Source organism: Neomonachus schauinslandi, chromosome 10, assembly GCF_002201575.2.
Source record: "Neomonachus schauinslandi chromosome 10, ASM220157v2, whole genome shotgun sequence".
Classification (NCBI taxonomy): Eukaryota; Metazoa; Chordata; class Mammalia; order Carnivora; family Phocidae; genus Neomonachus; species Neomonachus schauinslandi.
The window spans coordinates 79380280-79398962 of record NC_058412.1 but is presented as its reverse complement, the minus strand read 5'-3'; the positions used below and the strand labels follow the sequence as shown (position 1 = coordinate 79398962).

General features: G+C 44.5%; 1 protein-coding gene across 3 annotated transcripts in view; it reads right to left on the bottom strand.

Annotated features, from left to right (window-relative positions):
- NPAS2 (neuronal PAS domain protein 2) overlaps positions 1-18683 on the bottom strand; it is a 153861-nt gene that overhangs the window by 49371 nt on the left and 85807 nt on the right. For all 3 annotated transcript variants that reach the window (XM_044918753.1, XM_044918755.1, XM_044918754.1), the window contains exons 3-5: positions 14201-14349; positions 7298-7389; positions 2960-3049 (exon numbers count right to left, since the gene is read on the bottom strand). In XM_044918753.1, the coding sequence (XP_044774688.1) occupies positions 2960-3049; positions 7298-7389; positions 14201-14349 (331 nt within the window). The remainder of the gene's footprint in view (positions 1-2959; positions 3050-7297; positions 7390-14200; positions 14350-18683) is intronic.

Here is an 18683-nt window from a genome sequence, read left to right as displayed (position 1 = left end):
GGGGGCAGTGGGACCCAACCCCTGGTATGCCAGCCTCTGACACAAACAGGGGGCACGGCTGCTGGGGCCCATGGGCCCCTGGCCCTGCCCACACTGCATCTCTGTTGGACGTGCCTTGCTTCAATGGCCACCTGTCCCAAGAAGCTTGACCACCGCCTTTCAGTTCCCCATCCTCTCTTCCTAAGAATTATAATTCTCCATTGTAAGGACAGCAAATGTGATTTAGTGCTAGTTCTGTGCCAGCTACTATTCTAAGTGCTTTACACCCATGAACTCACGTAAGGGACTCTTAATGGCGCTTCGTACATTGTGAGTGCTCAATAAATGTTAAGCTATTTTTCTATTAGTCTCTCATGGCTTAACAGGTGAAATCTCTGAACAAAATAGCAAACCTTTAAGGAAAAATAATCTCACATGGGACTTTTCAATGGCTCATCATCCATGGACAAGTCCTGGGCTCATGCTTAGTTAAGAGGTAAGTCCAAATTGAAGTAAATTAAAACAAAAGCAGAATTCCTGGATAGCAACCCAAATCCTTGGCATCAGGAAGATACCAGAGCAGAGTGGTAAGGAGCCTGGGCTCTGCGGGCAGTTGCGCCTGGTTTAAGGCCTGCTCTGCCCTCACTGGCTGGGCCACCTTGGGTCTCCTCCTCTGTAAAGTAGAGGTGATAGAGGTATTACTCCCGGATGGGCTCCTCTGCTCAACCAGCTGGTTACTGATTAGCACCAGGGAAGTTTCCATCCTTAATCGCTCTTGTCCTCGCAAGAGAACAAAGATGGAAGTGAATGCTAAGCAAAAAAGGAAAAGCAGGCAGTGCTCTTGGTAAAAACCAGATAATATGACTTAGAAGTAAATGGAAGTAAAATTTGGGGACTGTCCATCCTGGGCTCACCTCCACTGGAGAGCTTAAGGACTGACTCTATGTGTTTCTGGGTGTGGGTCTATATACAGGCACTCATGATTCATACGGGTCTAGCACTGATAAGTAGAGACGGGATTATTTCTGCTCCTTCCAGAGTTAGAAAATAACTCATAAAGGTGGTCCTAAATTGCTCCGTAATTTCAAATCAGAATTCCAGACTCACTTTCCAAGTCCCTCCTGCCATGTATAGCAACTGGGTCATCAGATAATTCCAGAGCATAAAGCACAACAGTGCAAATCCTGTTTCCTCAAACAGCTCTGGGCTCTTGCATCTCATTCCTGGGTCATTAAGGAGGCTCCGTGTCATTGCTTTCAATCAGCGCCTGTCATGGCTCAATCCTGTCCCTTCAAGACAAAACACAAACCCCTCCAAAGAAACACCCCATTGCTTCTTCTTTCCTCAGCCACCTCGGGTCAGCCCGAAGAAGCCAGGCTGATTTGATGCGGTCACTTCTGTGTTACTTGTATCAGCCTCATCACTATTCTGGCCTCAGATAAAACCAAGGCGAAACTGCACTCTTGCCTTCCTGGGGCTGAGAACCAGTCTCTCTGACAGCAATCAAGAGGAGAGAGAAGCCCCAAACCTAATGCACCTTGGAGACGGTGCAGGGGGTGGGCCGAAACACAAAGGTTAGACAAACAATGGGGTAATGCAAAGGCATCTGCCTAGCAAGGTAAAAACTGCTTTTTTGGGCTATACCGCACAGTCACCAGCAAAGGAAGAATGTGGACAGTGGCTCTGATCTGCATCGTTTGCAGAAACGAAGTGATGGGGAGTAGCTTCTGAGGAAAAGGGTAGCCCAGGAAAATATGGAATCTTGGGCCAGAAGCAAAGCTGGGCTCATCACCCCAAGGAAGGCGAGCTGCTCACGGAATAAGGCTGCGCTCTCCCCCAGCACGTGCAGCTAAGGAGAGGGGGCCATGGTCCTCCGGTGTCTTCCTGGCCCAGGATTTCCTTTGTACAGGAACCAAGGGAAGTTGTGCTGGGAGTGGGGAAGCGGTGGGTTAAGTGGTTTGATAGGGCTTGTGGGGAGGAGAGAGAAGAGAGGAGGCTTTATCCCCATCAGGATGCTGCTGGTAGAACTGTCATTCAAAGTCACAGTCTGTAGGAATAAATAACGTGTGGCAGGAAATGGAAGGCTGGCCAAATGCCTTTGAGGGATCCCCAGAGGTGGACCGTCCACCAGCCAGGTGCTGCTTGGTGAGCCAGGTCCTTCTGACTGGGGGGTTACCAGGCGCCAGGCAGGCTTAGGCAGAGAGGAGGAGGAGAGGGAGGGAGGAGGAGAGGCAGAGAGGGAAGAAGGTAGGGAAGGAGGGAGGAAGAAGGGGAGGAAGGAGCATCTAGGAGGGCCTTTGTCGAGCAGCACCCAGCCCGTCTCTGAGCCTCCATCTGGAGTCCCTGGGACAGCAGAGCTTGTCGTCCTGCCCACACCCTCCCCATTCCCCAAGGCCTCCCTGGTCCAAACAAACACATCTTCCCAGAATATTTCAACTCTCCCCCCACCGCCCCCATCACCCCTGTCACAGATCCTTTATTACCATTAAGTGTCACCACCTACTTGCAATCTCAGACATGTCCCCAAACCACGTCCCATCTCAAGCCATCTGCTGCGCATTCCTCCACCAGCTCTCAGTTCACCTGGGAGGTCGGCTTTTCCCTTCGTAGGATATACCTCAGCCTCTGTCCAGGCTCTAAGATCTGCTAACTGTGCTAGGCCTCTGTCGTCAACTCAGCTCCTGTGTGGTTTCTGGGGCACAGAAGGGTAAGGACCTGCACCCACATCCCCCTGCCAGGTTTTGCCATGTCGAGATCTGGGTGCCTTGTTTGTTCTAGAACAGCATATTCCTGCACCTGCCCTTCCTCTAGAAGACCCCCCCCCCCCAGGACTCTGGCCTCAGCCTTGTTGAGGACACTCCTTAACCCTTCTTACACACAGACCCCCTCAGACCTACATCACCCCCGATGTGAGATCTGAATGGTTCTCAAGGGAAGACGATAATGTGGACTGGCAAAGGCCAGCAGAGCAGAAACTTACTGGTAAGTGCCCAAGGAGAGGTGTGATACTGTCAGAAACATACAGGATGCTGCCGTCCGTTGTCACTGCAATAATGAAGCCGTCCAGTGCCTGCAGAGAACCCAACAGTGGAAGGCTCCTTAGTGGCGCTTTTATGGAGGAGGATGTCACTGAAGCAAAGGATCCCCTATTATGACACTGAATTTACTTTGCAATTCTTAGAATACTTCCACAAATAACCTCACTGCACTTTTCAGCCTAGCACACAGGATGGTTTTGTATGCAGAATTTGTCTAGCCCAGGCAAAGGGCTTGCTAAAGCACTAAAGGGCTCCCTGGAAAATCTGACCTCTTGGTATCCTAAAACTCAATTTAGCCATGGGAATTACCTAAGTAGTTTTAATGGTAAGCATCCCGTTGGGCTGGACCAGAAACATCACAGTTACCATTAAAAAGATGATATTTTATGGTTCCCATCCCCTGATCCCCAATATCGCTTTGAGTTCAGTGGTAAACATGGACCAGAAGGTATCGAACCTAACAGGTGCATTAACAACTGTCGGTCAGGGTCGACCTCTGCCCACATTCATTGCCACAGGAGGAGTGCCTCCCGAAGCAACTGTTTGTCAAGAACATTCGCTTTACTTGCTAAGTGTCTACTGTATGTGAGGCATGCTGCTCTAGGTGCTTCTGATAGAAAAGAAACGATGCAGGCTGTTAATGTTTTCTCACACTTCTGCTGTTTTGTTTTTAGATTCCTTACTGGATGCTCACGATGCTTTCATAAGACACATCTGAAAGTTGATTTCTAAAATTCAGACTGTGTAATTCAGCACTGAATGGGGTCATCCTGGCAACGGGATATACGGGTGCCCCGAACAGAAGGAAAAGACTAAGACAAGCCCATCTCATTGGAAAATGAGTCTCTGAGGGAGTAATATGCTCAGGTGGACCGTTACTGTAAACCTATCACTTTGTACCGACTGCATCTTTGAAATAGCATCTTCCCCGAATGTGAGAATTTCTCCTCTTTAAAGGAAAAAAAAAAAGCCACACTGAAATATGTGCTTAGAAAGTTCTGGAAACATTTTGTATGCACTCGGCTAGTTCCTCCCAGGGTGTTACTGGAAGTCTGCACGGTCAAAGGGGCATTAATTTGTTCAGTTAGGAGGGTGCAGCTAGGTGCACTGTATCAGGAACCGGAAACGGTCCACTAACTGGGCATGGAGGGCACCGTGCCAGGATGGGAGAGAGCTCTCTTCACCAGGAAAATGAACACTAGGGTCATTTATTATTTTATCTTACATATTGCAGGATTTAAGACTGAAAAATAGATTAAGGCATGTTTCTTAAGAGGACCTCATCCTTTTGGGTTACATCAGTGGTTTTCAACTGGGGGCACTTTTGCCCCCTCTCCCCTCACCCCTGTTGGGAGACATCTAGTGATGGCAGCACACATTTTTGGTGGTCACTACTGGGGTGGGTGCTGTTGGCATCTAGTGGGTAGAGGCCAAAGATGCTCTGAAACACCCTACAATGCAGAGGACACCCCCATAACAAAGAAGGTGTCAATAGGGCCGAGGATGAGAAATCCCAAATAAGGTTTATGGGCCATGGTGAACCCAGAGGTATATCCTGGTACCTTTTGTTTCTTTTCCTAATGGTTTTTTCAGTTCTATTTGCGGCACTCCTAGAGGTGGGAGCTGTTGAGGAGGTGAGTGGGACCTTTTTGGAAAAAGCAGGGCAGCATACTGGGAAAAGAGAAGCAGTCCAAACGATCTTCTTGCGCAGTGAGCCCAAGCCCCTCTTGGATTTCTAAAGCATGTGGGTGTTAAAAAGCTGAAGGCATTTATAGATGGGAGATAACTTTCATCAGCTTATTGGCGTCTTCCATTAAATGCACAAGAGGTGTGCTGAGTCACTGCTTGGAGCACACTTGCCGGGTTTTAGAGGGTCCCATCAGCCTGATCTGAGGGACTCAGCAGACTGACTGCAAAGTTGCAAAGTAAAGGTGACTGTGACGGCAGCTTCAGGGATGCCAAAATACCACAACGGCCCCAATTTTATATCTGCCACACACCAGAGGCAACGAAAACACCCCTTTCTGCCAATTCCTGATTCTGATGCTTCCTGCGTTCCCGGGGACAACCTCTGGGCTAAGAGAAAAGACGCTGAATACAATTCAGAAGAAATGCTGCAAACTCACTAGGGACCAGTCAGCAAGAGCTGCTGCCCCTTCGTCTGAGTCGTCGTGTTCAGGTGCTTGTAGTCAGCATCTACGTCCGCTTACACGGTACCCACCTGGGGGGTCTGCAGCCAAGGCACTTTTGTTCTTTCAAACCCCATGACTGTGCACAGCCTCCCGGAGTCTGGGCTGGGGCCTTTCTGAGAGGAGAGGGGAGGAGTTGGGACTCACATCAAGAGGGCACAGCACCCTGGGGCCTGATGGGTTCCGTCCGGATTTAAAACGGAACCTCACGGTTACCAAGACATGGCATCTGAATTCCTCACAGTCCCTGAAATGGCTCTGGAAAAGGAGAGGCTGTGTGGCTGGAAAGGGACACACACGAGTAAGAAGATGCCTAGTGGCAAATGGTGACAACCTCATCCTCTGTGGGCCCTGTGGGGCCCGGGCCATCTGGGAGAAGATACTGGAAGTGCGGTTACTCATGGCCAGGTCTGTGTCTCCTGAAGGGCAACAGGTTGGAACAGAAGCTTAGAACAGTCAGAGATAAATCAGAAGCACTAGTAGGTGGGTTTCCCAGGCTCCTCAAAGCTGCAATTTGCCCAGAAGACCTGCTTGTTGCACAGGATTAACTTCAGGCTTAATTCACTCATTGGGCACGATTCCTTCAGATTCGCTTCAAGGAGTCTATACTGGGAGCTGGGGAACGTGCAGAAAGAATATACATACAAATCTAAAATCTTCTTTTTCTAGAAATTCCAGTCTCCCAAATCTCAGTCCTGCCTTTCAGCCCAAATATGTATCCATTTTTAACTTTCTAAAAGTCTTGTTTCCTCAGACACTTTTGATATCTTGAAACTCAGTGGGGGGGGGGAAAAAAGAAAGATGTGCTACAGGCTCTTAAAAAGAGGCTGGGTGCTATAGGGTTATGTGTTTTAACTACTGTCCCTAAGAATTAAAAGATAAAACGGTTTATGTAAAGTAGCATAATGATGCATTAATTCAACATTATATTTCACAAGCTGGTCTAAATTTAACATACTTAAAATGCATTGCTTCTGGAGAAAGTTCTGTATTTTCTTTAAATATAGTTCACATGTAGATTTAAGTATCTTTCATTTTATGCAAATGTTCATTAATGCGCTTATATTTCATAATATTTGGACATCTTCATTCTGGCATTTTCTTACTCCAGTACTTTCTGTTTTCTGCATAGTTAATCTATGTAAATTAAAGTTTACATCAGTCTTATACACGCACCTAAGATGAGATATAGGAAGAAGCCACTCTCCCAAAACCCTGCCAGTAACCACTGACATGTAGCCAGCGTCTAACTTCCTTTCGCTGAACTCATTTGTCTCGGTTTCCTCTTCTAAGTCAAGGGCCCAGACATGCCACGTCTGGAGCCTTCTCTCCCTCCACTGTCATGTCCATACACTCCCAGCCTAATCCCCAGTTGAGATGTCAGAGCACCCCGCCGCATGTTTTTGTAGAGACTCATCCTCATCTGTACAGATGGGTTTCACCCAAATGTAAACACAGGACACTGAAGAAGGCCACTGGCCCAGCTCGGCCAGATTTCCACAAATTTAGCCCTGAAGATGGGTGTGGGCACCTAACTTTCTAGAGGAAGAAATGTGAGCATCTTTCTCAGCCCAGAAATGGCATGTGCTGGGTGGGGAGGCACAGGGTCACTTACGGGAGACACCCACATGCTATGTTGATGTAATATGAGCTCAAGTTAAAAGCCTAACTTTAAAAGAAGACTTTTGTTTTCAAAATGTGTTCTACTGAGGGAAACATATAGTCATATAATCACTGCATTCTAAAGAGGAGACTCTGAGCCACAAGATGGTGCAGAGATGTACTTTTTCCTTCCCTTCTTCCCCTCCTTCTACCTACCTGCACCCTTGTCCCTCCCCAGGTCCCCCACTGGGTGTCCTCTAGTTGGGAGACCATGAGCGGGCTCGCCCTGCACACACTCACATCCAGTTTTGGGATTCTTGCTTATACTGCCAAACTCTAGCCAAAAAATAAGCAAGAGCACGCAGGGCTTCAAGGGGTGTCTTTCCAGGGTCAAGAACAGTTGTTTACTTTGGGCACCAGGTCTTATCTGGAACAAGCAGCTCCATTTTGATTTGCAACGAATTAAGCTAATTTGAAAGTGCATTTCACCTCCAACATCAGCTGGGTGAATTCTTCATTACTGAGGAATGAAGGCTTCCAGTCCTGCTGAATATCACAGATTTCCGTTTGCGCAGAGACTTCTAAAAAAAAAAACAAAACCCATAAATAAACGGTTATAGTCAAAGGCACCTTGGAATTAGAATTAACAAATGAAGCACACTTATTTCTATGTAATTTTGTGTAAACTTCTGTGTTGTTTAAATTAAAGAAGCCCAGATAAGGAAATAGGTTACCCTGATGTCCAAGGACTAGGAACTTTGGATGTAACAGGCTTAAAGGCGTCTCTGGATGTTTTCACACCCTTTTAATGAGGCTTCAGGAGAAGAGTCCTCCGCCCTCTGTGTGGCCATAGCGCCTGCCAGTAGCAGGAGCACAATGCCCTTGAATTTCCGCATGACAAAGCAGTTGGGAGTTAGGCAGTCGCCACCTATCAAGGCAATGGGAACAAAGACCGGGACGGTGGGACACAGCCCTAAGCTGCCTCTTCATGGTCAGGGCAAAGCAGAACACTTTAGAAATCTGTGGGATTTTCAAAAATTCCAGACACACCTTAGGCTTGTAGTAAATAACCTCCTGTGTCTAGGCAGAATGTCATGTATTTTTCAGCATTTCCAGGTACTGAAGTACAACGTGTCAGACAAATACATGTTACTTAGTTGCTTTTAAAGCCAGAATTTATTCTTCTCAAACCTTTTCTGGATTGATCTATAGTTTGCTTGTTTCTGTTCTACCTTGTACTGAAGATGTTATTCATGTTTGTAAATTCAATAGTCATTGGAATACACAGGACTCCTTAAATACTCGAGTTCTTTTGCATTTTTGAAAGTGGATTTTGTTTTATTACTAAAATGTCTCTGATAAGATTATTACAGATAGCTCAAATGCTGTATCAGATATATTTGTTTTTCCTTCAGTTGATCCTCCATCTTTTTTTTTTAAGATTTTATTTATTTGATAGAAAGAGAGAGAGTACAAGTAGGCAGAGCAGCAGACAGAGGGAGAGGCAGAGGGAGAAGCAGGCTCCCCGCTGAGCAGGGAGCCCCATGTGGGACTCGATCCCAGGACCCTGGGACCATGACCTGAGCCGAAGGCAGACGCTTAACCGACTGAGCCACCCAGGTGCCCTTGATCCTTCATCTTAACCAACATTTTGCCCCACCTTATGTAGTAAGAGGTTTCTTTAGGGATTATTTTCATGGTGCTACTGGGATGGTTTCTTCCTCCAAGATTTTGGAAAGAACAAGCTGTTGCTGCCCCGGTGGCCAGAGGCTGCACGACGTGAAATACATCCTGGGAAGCAGAGGCAGGGTGCTACGCGTAGTCCTGGACCAGTGTTCATTCTGGGGTGGGTGCCAGCCGAGGCAAGGAAGAAAGGGTGAAACTCTCATGTCCTCAAATGGTTGCCACAGTTTGACCACTTAGAAAAGAGATCTACCAAGGCCATCTGAATAAATTAATGCCATAAGTGTTCTCCCTTGTTCCCCAACACATAAACTCATCTGTAATGTTCTTTTGACCGTTAGGATCAAGCTGTAGATTAATTGTCCAGGAGAAGAGTCTTCTCAGCCGCCCAAAGTTGATTTAGATAGTGGTCCATTCAACTTAATGGTAAAGGAAAATGAAAGGCCCATTTCTTTTCTGTTAAGTAAATTTTAGATCATTTAGTATGACTTAGATTCATTCTAAACACCAGCCTAATAATATTGAGAGCAGCCATCTCATTCACTTTGTATTTCAACAATTTGATTGCAGTCCTTGGAAATTAAGGCTCACTTCACAGCATATTAAATAAATAAATATATATACGTTAGATAAAATGTCTTAAGGCAGGTAAAAAAATGTTAAATTGGGAAATGAAGTTTAGTGTTATAATCATGTCTCCACTGGCATTTGATGTGACCAATATAAGCTACAGGTGACAGGGCAGGGTCAGCAAAGAGGTGTGGTGACAGCAGTTTCTAAATAGCAAGGGAAGCAAAACCACCTGAAATCATTTCTTTTTTGAAGAAAAACATTACAATTAACAGCTGAACCCCAAAATTCTACTGTAGTGTAAATTGCAGTTGTGCCCTAGAGTGCTCACCTTCCAATTGTTCCTGGTAGGTGTGAACAAGGAGCAGTATGTCTCTGGGTTATGTGTGGTCAAAGAAAAGTCTGGGAAATAGGGCAGAAAGTCTCTACTAAGTTGGGTTAATATTATCCTGTCCACCAGAGACATTTCTCTTTGTGTTGCAGCTTCTCCCCATGCCCCTTCAATTTGTATGCCTTAGTGGATAGGGACTAGGGGCATGAAAGAGGAATATGATTTGATGTTGGATGAAATCAGCTTGAGATTCACACAAGAAAAGGAAAGCATGCAGGTCAGCCTGGTCCTGTAGAAGTAACATTTAGATGGATGTGGATAAAGACATGCAATACACTTTGCTGTTTACATAATTTAGTGATTTATCTCTTATAACAGACACAGATGACACAAAATTTAACTACAAAGAAACATGGTCAGGTTCTCATTTTGATTTGGATTCCTTCAAAAAGAATATGTATCCATTCCAGGATCCAGATTTGCCTTCCAAGCTGAGAAAAAGGGGATGCTTGAACAATTATTGAGGAAAAAGTCATTATAAAGAATGATAATGACTACCTAGACTTAATCATCTTTTCTGACTTATCCTGTGGTCTTCCTGTATCATGAAGGCAGAAAGCATGTCTAAACCCACTGTTCTTAACCCTGGCTGCACACTGGAATCACCCCGCAAGTTCTAAAATACAGATGCTGGGCCTCACCCAGTAGTGTGCTGGTAAAAGGCTTTCCCTCCCTAAAGAAAAAAAAAAGAGAGAAAGAAAGAAAGAAAAAAAAAAAAAGAAAATGGAAAAAAAAAAAAAAAAATGGAAAAAAAAAAAAAAAAGCCCTGATTTATAGTGCTTTCCCATTTCTGTGGTGTAAATACTCACACAGTGGCTAATTTTAAGCTGTCAACTGGCTTGCAAAACTCCTGAAAATTTAACAATCATCTTTTGCAAGTCAGGATGAGCCAGCTCCAGCTCACCACTGGGGTTCCACCCCTAGATATTCTGATTTATTGGTCCCTGAGGTGTGACCCAGTTATATGTATTTTTAAAACTCCCCAGGTGATTCTAATGGGTGGTCAAGGTTGAGAACCAGTAGGCTAAATGGCTACACTAATGGGCAGCTACAGCACAGTTATGATACAAATATCCCTAAGAGTTCCATAAATTATGCCTTGTGGAAAAACAGCATGGTGTAGTATTAAAAACTTGGGATCTGGAAGCAGACTGCGCCGTATAGATTCTCCCTAGCTGTCTGAATTGGGTGAGTGGCCTAACATCTCTGTGCCTTGGTTGTCTCATCTGTGAAATAATATTAACTCAGGGGAGCTGATGTGAAGCTCACATGTGTTCCTCTACAAGAGTCCTTAGAACAATGCCTGCCTGACCCATGGGGAGCCCTGAATAAATGCTGACCATGTTGTTCTCTGCCCTATTGTGGATGCTTGTGGAGTTCATGTCCATTTGGATTATAACTGAAGTTATTGTTTGTTTTTATTTTTTGATTTAATCCAAATTTTGGCCCACTGCGGTATCTCTCCATAAAATCTACCATGAATTTTCTGCTTTCTTTGGAATATAAAATCACAGAGGATGAATGAGATCCGCAGGTGATCAGGGTTGCATTTAAGAGGGCTGGGCAAAGTAGGCCTTAGTCTTATAAAAAAGGTGAGATGGAGATGAGCACTCCTGGTGTTAGGAGGCTGCATTTCTGCTGACTGATTCTTTCCAGGTCCCAATTTGACAATTCTGTAATTCTGCAGCAGACAGAGCCCAGCATAAATGTCACACTGATGAACTTGATCCCAGCTGTCCTATTTAACAGCTGTCCTGCTTCTCAGTGGCACTGACCTAGTTTGAGTAATTTGTGCAAAATATCTTGGTAATCGCACCAACCTGCTATTTCACTTAGCCAAATCATTATTTAGGAAACATAACCATTCTGATTAAATTATTGGGGCAATCGAATACTGCTGCAACACTTTATTCCAATCCTGCTTGATTGTTCTTCCCTGACTTTTAACAAAAGCAATTAACATATTCTTTACACTCCCCTGGGCAGCTCTGGAAGAAAAAGAAGGAGGATATATCATTACTGTCATCTTTTTAATAGGTATATACAATTATTAAAGAAATAATAAAAGAATAGCAAGTATAATGAAACTTTCTAATGTCCTAGCTGTGCCTTCTTCCATGAAATCATCTTGTCTAGGAAAACATTCAGTGAAAGAGAAGTATCACGGTGAGCACAGAAGAATCGTAATTATCTCCTCAATAACCTGACATTTCTGACTTTATTATGTTTGGTGTCATGGTGAAGAAAAAAAAAAAAGAATTCTGCTCTTCTTGCTTGTTAATATCTACTGAACCCTCTTAACTCTTCTCCAGTTTTTTTTGTACCATCCATAGGTGAGTAGCGGGGCAGGGTGGTCAGTGCTAAGAGGTAAAAGGGTTTAAAGGAAAAAGGTAAAAGAGAAAGACATAAGTCTTTCTTATGTTTCTTAAGTTTGAGAAAGACATAAGTTCAAGGATAGATTCAAGTGGTAACTTCATATAATGGAATACTATATACCAATGAAAATGAACAAGCCAGAACACTGAAAAAACACAGATTAACCTCATAAACATCATGTTTATAATCTATGATTCCATCTGAATAAGTCCCAATAGCCCGACTCTAGTATTAGAAGTCAAAACAGAGATTACTTCTGGGGAGAGCAGAGGTAATAGGAAGGAAGGGGCATCTATTGGGGAAGCTGGTATTTATTGACCTGTGTGTTGGTTTCCTAGCTGTGTTTACTAATATATAGTGTGATAAGTAACTCAACTGTACAGTTATTATTTGTGTATTTTCTGTAAGTCTTAAAACGTTTTTAAAAAAGAAAGGAATGTTGGGACAACCGGATATACACATGCAAAAGGATGAATTTCAACTCCCTATCTGACTCCATATACAAAAAATAACTCAAAATGGATCATATACCTAAATGCTAACCCTGTAGATTATATGCATGATGCTTAATCTATGGCTTAAAACTATAAAACTCTTAGAAGAAAACATAGGTGATGTAAATGTTCATATCCTTAGATTAGACCATAGCTTCTTAGATAAGATACCTAAGACACACACAACCGACAACAAAAAAAAGATAATTGGACTTCAAACTTGGAAACTTTTGTGTGTCAAAAGACATCAGTAAAAAAGTGAAAGGCAACCCATAGAATGGGGGGAAATATTTGCAAATTATATATCTGATGAGGGTCTAGTATCCAGAATATATGAAGAATGCTTACAACTCAACAACAAAAAGATAGATAATCCAATTAAACAATGGATAAAGGATTTGAATAGACATTTCTCTAAAGAAGATATACAAATGGCCAATAAGTTCATGAAAAGCTGAACACTATTAATCTTTAGGGAAATGCAAATCAAAACCATAATGAGATAATTGCTTCATACTCCCTAGGAAGGCTATAATAAACACCACACACACACACACACACACACACACACACAACCAGACAATAACAACTGTTGGTGGGGATGTGGAGAAATTGAAACCCTCATACACTGTTGCTGGGAGTATAAAATTGTGGCTGGGTGGCTCAGTCGGTTAAGCATCTGCCTTCGGCTCAGGTCATGATCCCAGGGGTCCTGGGATCGAGTCCCGCATCCGGCTCCCTGCTCAGCGGGGAGCCTGCTTCTCCCTCTGCCTCTGCCTCTCCCCTTGTTTGTGCTCTCCTTCTCAGACAAATAAATAAAATCTTTAAAAAAAAAATAAAATTGTCCAGCTGCTGCAGAAACCAGTTTGGCAGTTCCTCAAAAAGTTGAACTTGAATTACCACTGGACCCAGCAATTCTAATCCTAGATATATATCCAAGAGAACTGCAAATATATAACCACGCAAAGAACTGTACATGAAGCATTATTCATAATGGCTGAAGAGTGGAAACAATGCAAAAGCCATCAACCGATATATGGTTAAGCAAAACGTGGTATATCCATACCATAGATATTATTGGCCATAATGTGGAGTGAAACACAAGTACTTGTTAAAATATGGATGCTAAGTGAAAGAAGCCAGAAACCAAAGACCACATATTGGATGGTTCCAGTTGTATGAAATGCCTAGAATAGGCAAATCTAGAGGGACAGAAAATAGTTGAGGGGTTGTCAGGATTTGGAGGGAGGGGAAATAGGGAGAGACCGCTTTATGGGATGATAAAATTAGTGCTAACAGTGGCACAACCTCTTGGATATACTAAAATCGCTGAATTAAAAACTTTAGAATGGTGAATTTTATGGCACTTGAATTATATCTCAATAAAAAAATGGATGTGACAGTAAGTAAGTTACTGATTTTCAATTTATTTTTTCCATGGTGTAGCTCAGAAAGCTAAAGAGCTCAGGGGCCATGGCAGAGGTGGTTGGACAAACCAGGCCACTTCGCTCCAGTGGAAAATGAATTCTTGGGCATTGCGTCTCTTCAGAGCTGAATGAAAAATGCTTGCTGCAGATATTTTTAATCAAGACACTCCCACTGTTAATGCCACTCCACTTAGGCTGGATTCTACTTGTGAGGCTGCTCTGGATTCTCTCCTCTGGCTAATAAAGCAATTTGGGAGGTGAGTGTCCTTTCCCAAACCTGCTGGAGGTGGGATATTAAAGAGGGTGGAGTGCCTTTGCAAGAGGAAGCCTGTGACTGATGAGATCGGGCTTTGCTGGAAAGAGAGAACCAAGCAGAAGACCAGCTTGATGAAGTCATTGCCACACGAGAGGACAGGAATGGAATAAAAATGGAGAGAAACGTAACCTTTACCATTGTGTTTCTGCAAAAATCCAATGACCTTTTCCAGCACAGTTGTTTTGTCCATTTTCCGCGTGTTGCCAGGGAGCATGGAGCTAAGCTCTTTGATGAGAACATTGAACTGGTCCCGACGCTTCTTCTCAGATTTGTTTCGAGAAGCTCTGTAAACACAGAACACACCGGTTACTAGAACATTCCACTGCATAAAGGCTTTATTATGAAATGGAAGTCTTTTCCATCAGAGTGTGTTCTGTTGTGATCATCTTATCAGAACTCTTTCAGGGAAAATAACATTCGCCACATTTCAGAGTTGGATAATGGGGACAGAAAAATGTTTTGCCAGACTTCTGGCCACAAAGACAGACAGTGTTAATAAGTAAGTTCTGACTCAGATGCAAAATCTTATAGATTAGCTCCGTTGCCGGATGCTGTTCAGTCTGACTTCATGGAGCTTTAAACTTCAGAGAGCAAATGACATGCTGTGTACATGGGGGCAGCCCACAGGGTTTTGCTCTGAGAGCCCTTCCTTAGGCTCTAACCATGTCCCCTCCACCCCGGAGCACCCAGTCCTAGGCATCAGGTTACTAGGGGAAACCAGGTACCCTGAGAGTCGGGCAGAGAGCCATGCCGCACAGGGCGTATGTCCTGGCCCCTGCCCCAGAGCTCATCATCCTGCGTGGAGATGAGGCACAGACACACCCCACACAAAAATGTCTGCAAGCCGTGCTCGACCTGGGGCCAACGTACGACAGAGAACATGGATGGCTGTCAAGCTGCTAAGAGCGGATGAACCCTTTTAGAGATGACTTAGAGGAGCCTTAAATGCATAATACTAAGCGGAAGAAGCCAATTGGAAAAGGCTACCTGCTGCATGATTCCAGCGATATGACATTCTGGAAAAGACAAAACTATGGAGGCAGTGAAAAGATCATGGCTGCCAGGGACTGAGGTGGGGACGGATGAATAGATTTTTACGGCAGTGAAACTCCTCGGTATGATATTATAATGGTGGATCCACATCATTTTACATTTGTCCAAACTCAAAGAATGTATAATGCCAAGAGTGAGTGCTAATGTAACCTATGGACTCTGGGGGATAATGATGTGTCAATGTAGGTATATCCATTGTATCCACTGGGGGATGTTGGTAACAGGGAGGGTGTCCATACACAGGGACAGGGGATGTATGGGAACTCTCTGTACCTTCTGCTCTGTTTTTCTGTGAACCTACAACTACTAAAAAAAAAAACCAGTCTATTTAAAAAATGACACACTACACAGCGCATCTACACAGAGATCAAAGTAGAGCTGCTTGGCTTGAGAGGAGGGGACCTCTGAGGAAGCCTGGGATCCTCAGGAACCAGAACCGGAAAGCATGGCTATAAGGGCCATTCTAGAAATAGCCAGACAAGGAGCATGTGTCACAGTTAGCCTGCCCTCACCCCGAGGAGGTCTGGGAAGGAGCAACACTCCAGAGGTCTTGACCTTTAATGACACACCACAGACCCAGGGGCTGGCTCTCCGCCCCACGGGACCAGCCCCCCATCAACAGTCACCTTGGACAAAGGGGATCGAGAGCTGACCCACTTTCCTTCCTCATTTCACCCAGGATGCACTTGTTCCACAGTCAGCTCACTGAGAGAATAGGAGCGACAGCTGCGGGGCCCATCAAACGTGGTCTACCTGCTGCTCCAGGTACCCTGGGGCCTGGCATCAAGGTGCCCAGGGCAGCCGATCACTTACCAGGAGGCTACTGGCCAACGTGCAGTCAAGACAGGGTGCTGGTGGCTTGTGACAACTCAGCAAATTCCCATCAGAGGGCTTCAGCTCCCTTGGGGTAGGTATCCATATCTACAGGTATCAGCATCAATAAAGATTCTGCTTCCCCAAAGAGCCCCGGCAAACATGGGGACACAAGGCAAATATCCTCTTCTTAGATGTCACGGTGGCCATAACCACTCTGCTTGCCTCTGCTAAGGACACACGATCTGCCTTTATTTCAACACACCTGTTGACAAGCCATCCTTTGCTGATTATATCTCGGTTTGGGTTCCTTCCTGGTAATACCCAAGGCAATTCTTACCTCAAAGCTTACCTCAAGTGTGTGATCACTACCCATACATAAGGGTCTCCGTATCCTGACTTTTCCCTCATTCCTAACCTTTCTGGATTTGGGGAGGACCTGACACCCTTAAGGGGTTTCTACAAAGGCCTCATTCCTAGCCAAGTAACCACCCTCATATATGTGTTCTCAGACTTATAGACTGAACGCAGGTGTCCAAGGAAGATGCTAAGGTGCCTTTTGCGAGTCTAGGGTAAAAAGCATAATGTTCAAACACATAGGAGAGAAGAAAGGAACCTTTTAACTTTCTGAGTGACTGTCTATGCATTATAAATAATTTTTTGGCCTAGATTTTAAAGAGTGACATGCAGCCTCCTTAGCCAAAAAAAGCTCTGTTCCTGTCCTAGTTTGCCCATTATAAATTATTTGTGAGCCGATAACACCCAGCTCATTATTAGTCTGTTCTCCTCTTCAATGGGTGTAATGAAAACCAACATGGCCTGGCAGAGAATACGATGAAGGCTTATATCATTAGTGACAGAAACACAAACTTGTTTCTGTCAGTCTCCGCCTGGGACACACTATGGTGCCCACTGGAAATCGGTCATTGTCAGCTGGATCTGCAGCTCTGAGGCAAGAGAAAGAAAATGAGCCTCGAATGACCTTATTTCCAACAAGGAAGTCATCTTGGCAGGCCCCGAGACACCACACACAAGGCACCGGGACAACCAGCTGAAAGGCACTTCATCAGCCTCTGGGTTTGATTTTTCTTTTACGTCATTATCTACATTCAATAAAATTCATCCATTTTAAGCGTACAGTTTGATGAATTTTGGTAATTGTGTAACCACCACCCAAACCCAGAGTTGAAAGAGTTCCCTCGTCCTGAAAGGTATTCTCCTGTGTCTTGGGGGTGGAGCTTCCCTCGATGACAGCCACAGGAAACCACTGATTTGCTGTCACTTTAGTTTTGCCATTTTTAGAATTTCATATAAATAGAATCAGACAGCCTATAGACTTGAACATACAATTAGCGTTAAGTTTCTGAGATTCATCCATGTTGTTGTATACATTAATATTCCTTTTGACGGCTGACTAGTATTCCACTGGGTTGTTTCCCGTTCAGGGGGATTGAGAATAATGTTGCTCTGAGTATTCACATCCATGTCTCTGTGTAGACACAGGCACACCTTTCTCCTAGGTAAATACATAGGTGTGAAGTTGCTGATTCATAGTCTAAGTGTATGTTCACCGTGATTAGATATCGCCATGCTGTTAGGCCAAGTGGCTGGACCATGTCTGCATGTCCACCAGCAGTCTATGAGGGTTGTGTTCCTCCACATGCTTGTCAACACATGGTACTGTCAGTCTCTTCCCACTTTAGGCACTGTGATGTTTCCTCATTGTGGTTTTAATTTGCATTTTTCTGATGACTAATGACGTTGGACACCCCCTCAGATGCTTAATGTTGTTTCATATATTTTCTTTTGTAAAATGTCTGCTCAAATCTTCTGCCCATTTTTCAATCGGGTTGTTTGTCTTCTTATAGAATTGAACAGAGAGAGGGGGGAGAGAGAGAAAGAGAGGAGGGCTGGAAGGGAAGTTGTGTGTGTGTGTGTGTGTGTGTTAAATATACATTGATACAAGCCTGAACCTTTGGTTTTGAATGCAGGGCTCAAAAAGCCCCAGGTGATCTTTTCTGGTGTCCCTCAAGGGACAATGTTTCCATAGATAACATTCGTCGGGCACTTACTATGGAACAGGCACTATTTTAAATCTTTACATATATTAATTACTTTAATCCTCGCAATGACCCTTTAAGATAGATACTATAATTCCCAGTTCACAGATGAAGCGGCTGAGGCACTGAGACGTTATGTGACTCACTGAAGTCACATGACTGGGAAATGGTGGAGCTGGCCAGCTTGGGTGCCCGTTCCATGAAGCAGCGCACCCTCCTGCCTCCTACAGCTCCCTCCAGAACCATCGTGAAGGTATCTGTTATGGAGCTATGCATCAGTGCTCTGGGAGCACAGGACTAGGAGTGACAGATTCTGGCTGCTTGAGGTTATAGCACAGAAACAAAACACATTCTTCAGAAAAATGGCATTGCATGCTAATAGGATGATGGTAGCTGTGTTCAGGGAAGAATACCGCAGAAAATCAACTAAAAACAGCCAACTGAAAGAAGCTTAGAGTCTAGAGGAAGAATTGCAATTCACACATCAGGTGCAATGTGATATGGGTTAGGAGACAAGTTTAGACAAACTGCCAAAGGAGTTCAAAAGGGAAGGAGATCAGCCATGTGAGGTGGTCAGGGAAGCCCTCAGGGGAGGGGCTGATGCGAGGTGGCCCGGAGGGGTCAGTGGGCAGGTGGTGGGGAGACAACCAAGGAAGAGCCGAGTGGTCAGCTTTGACAGGACAGTTGGTGAC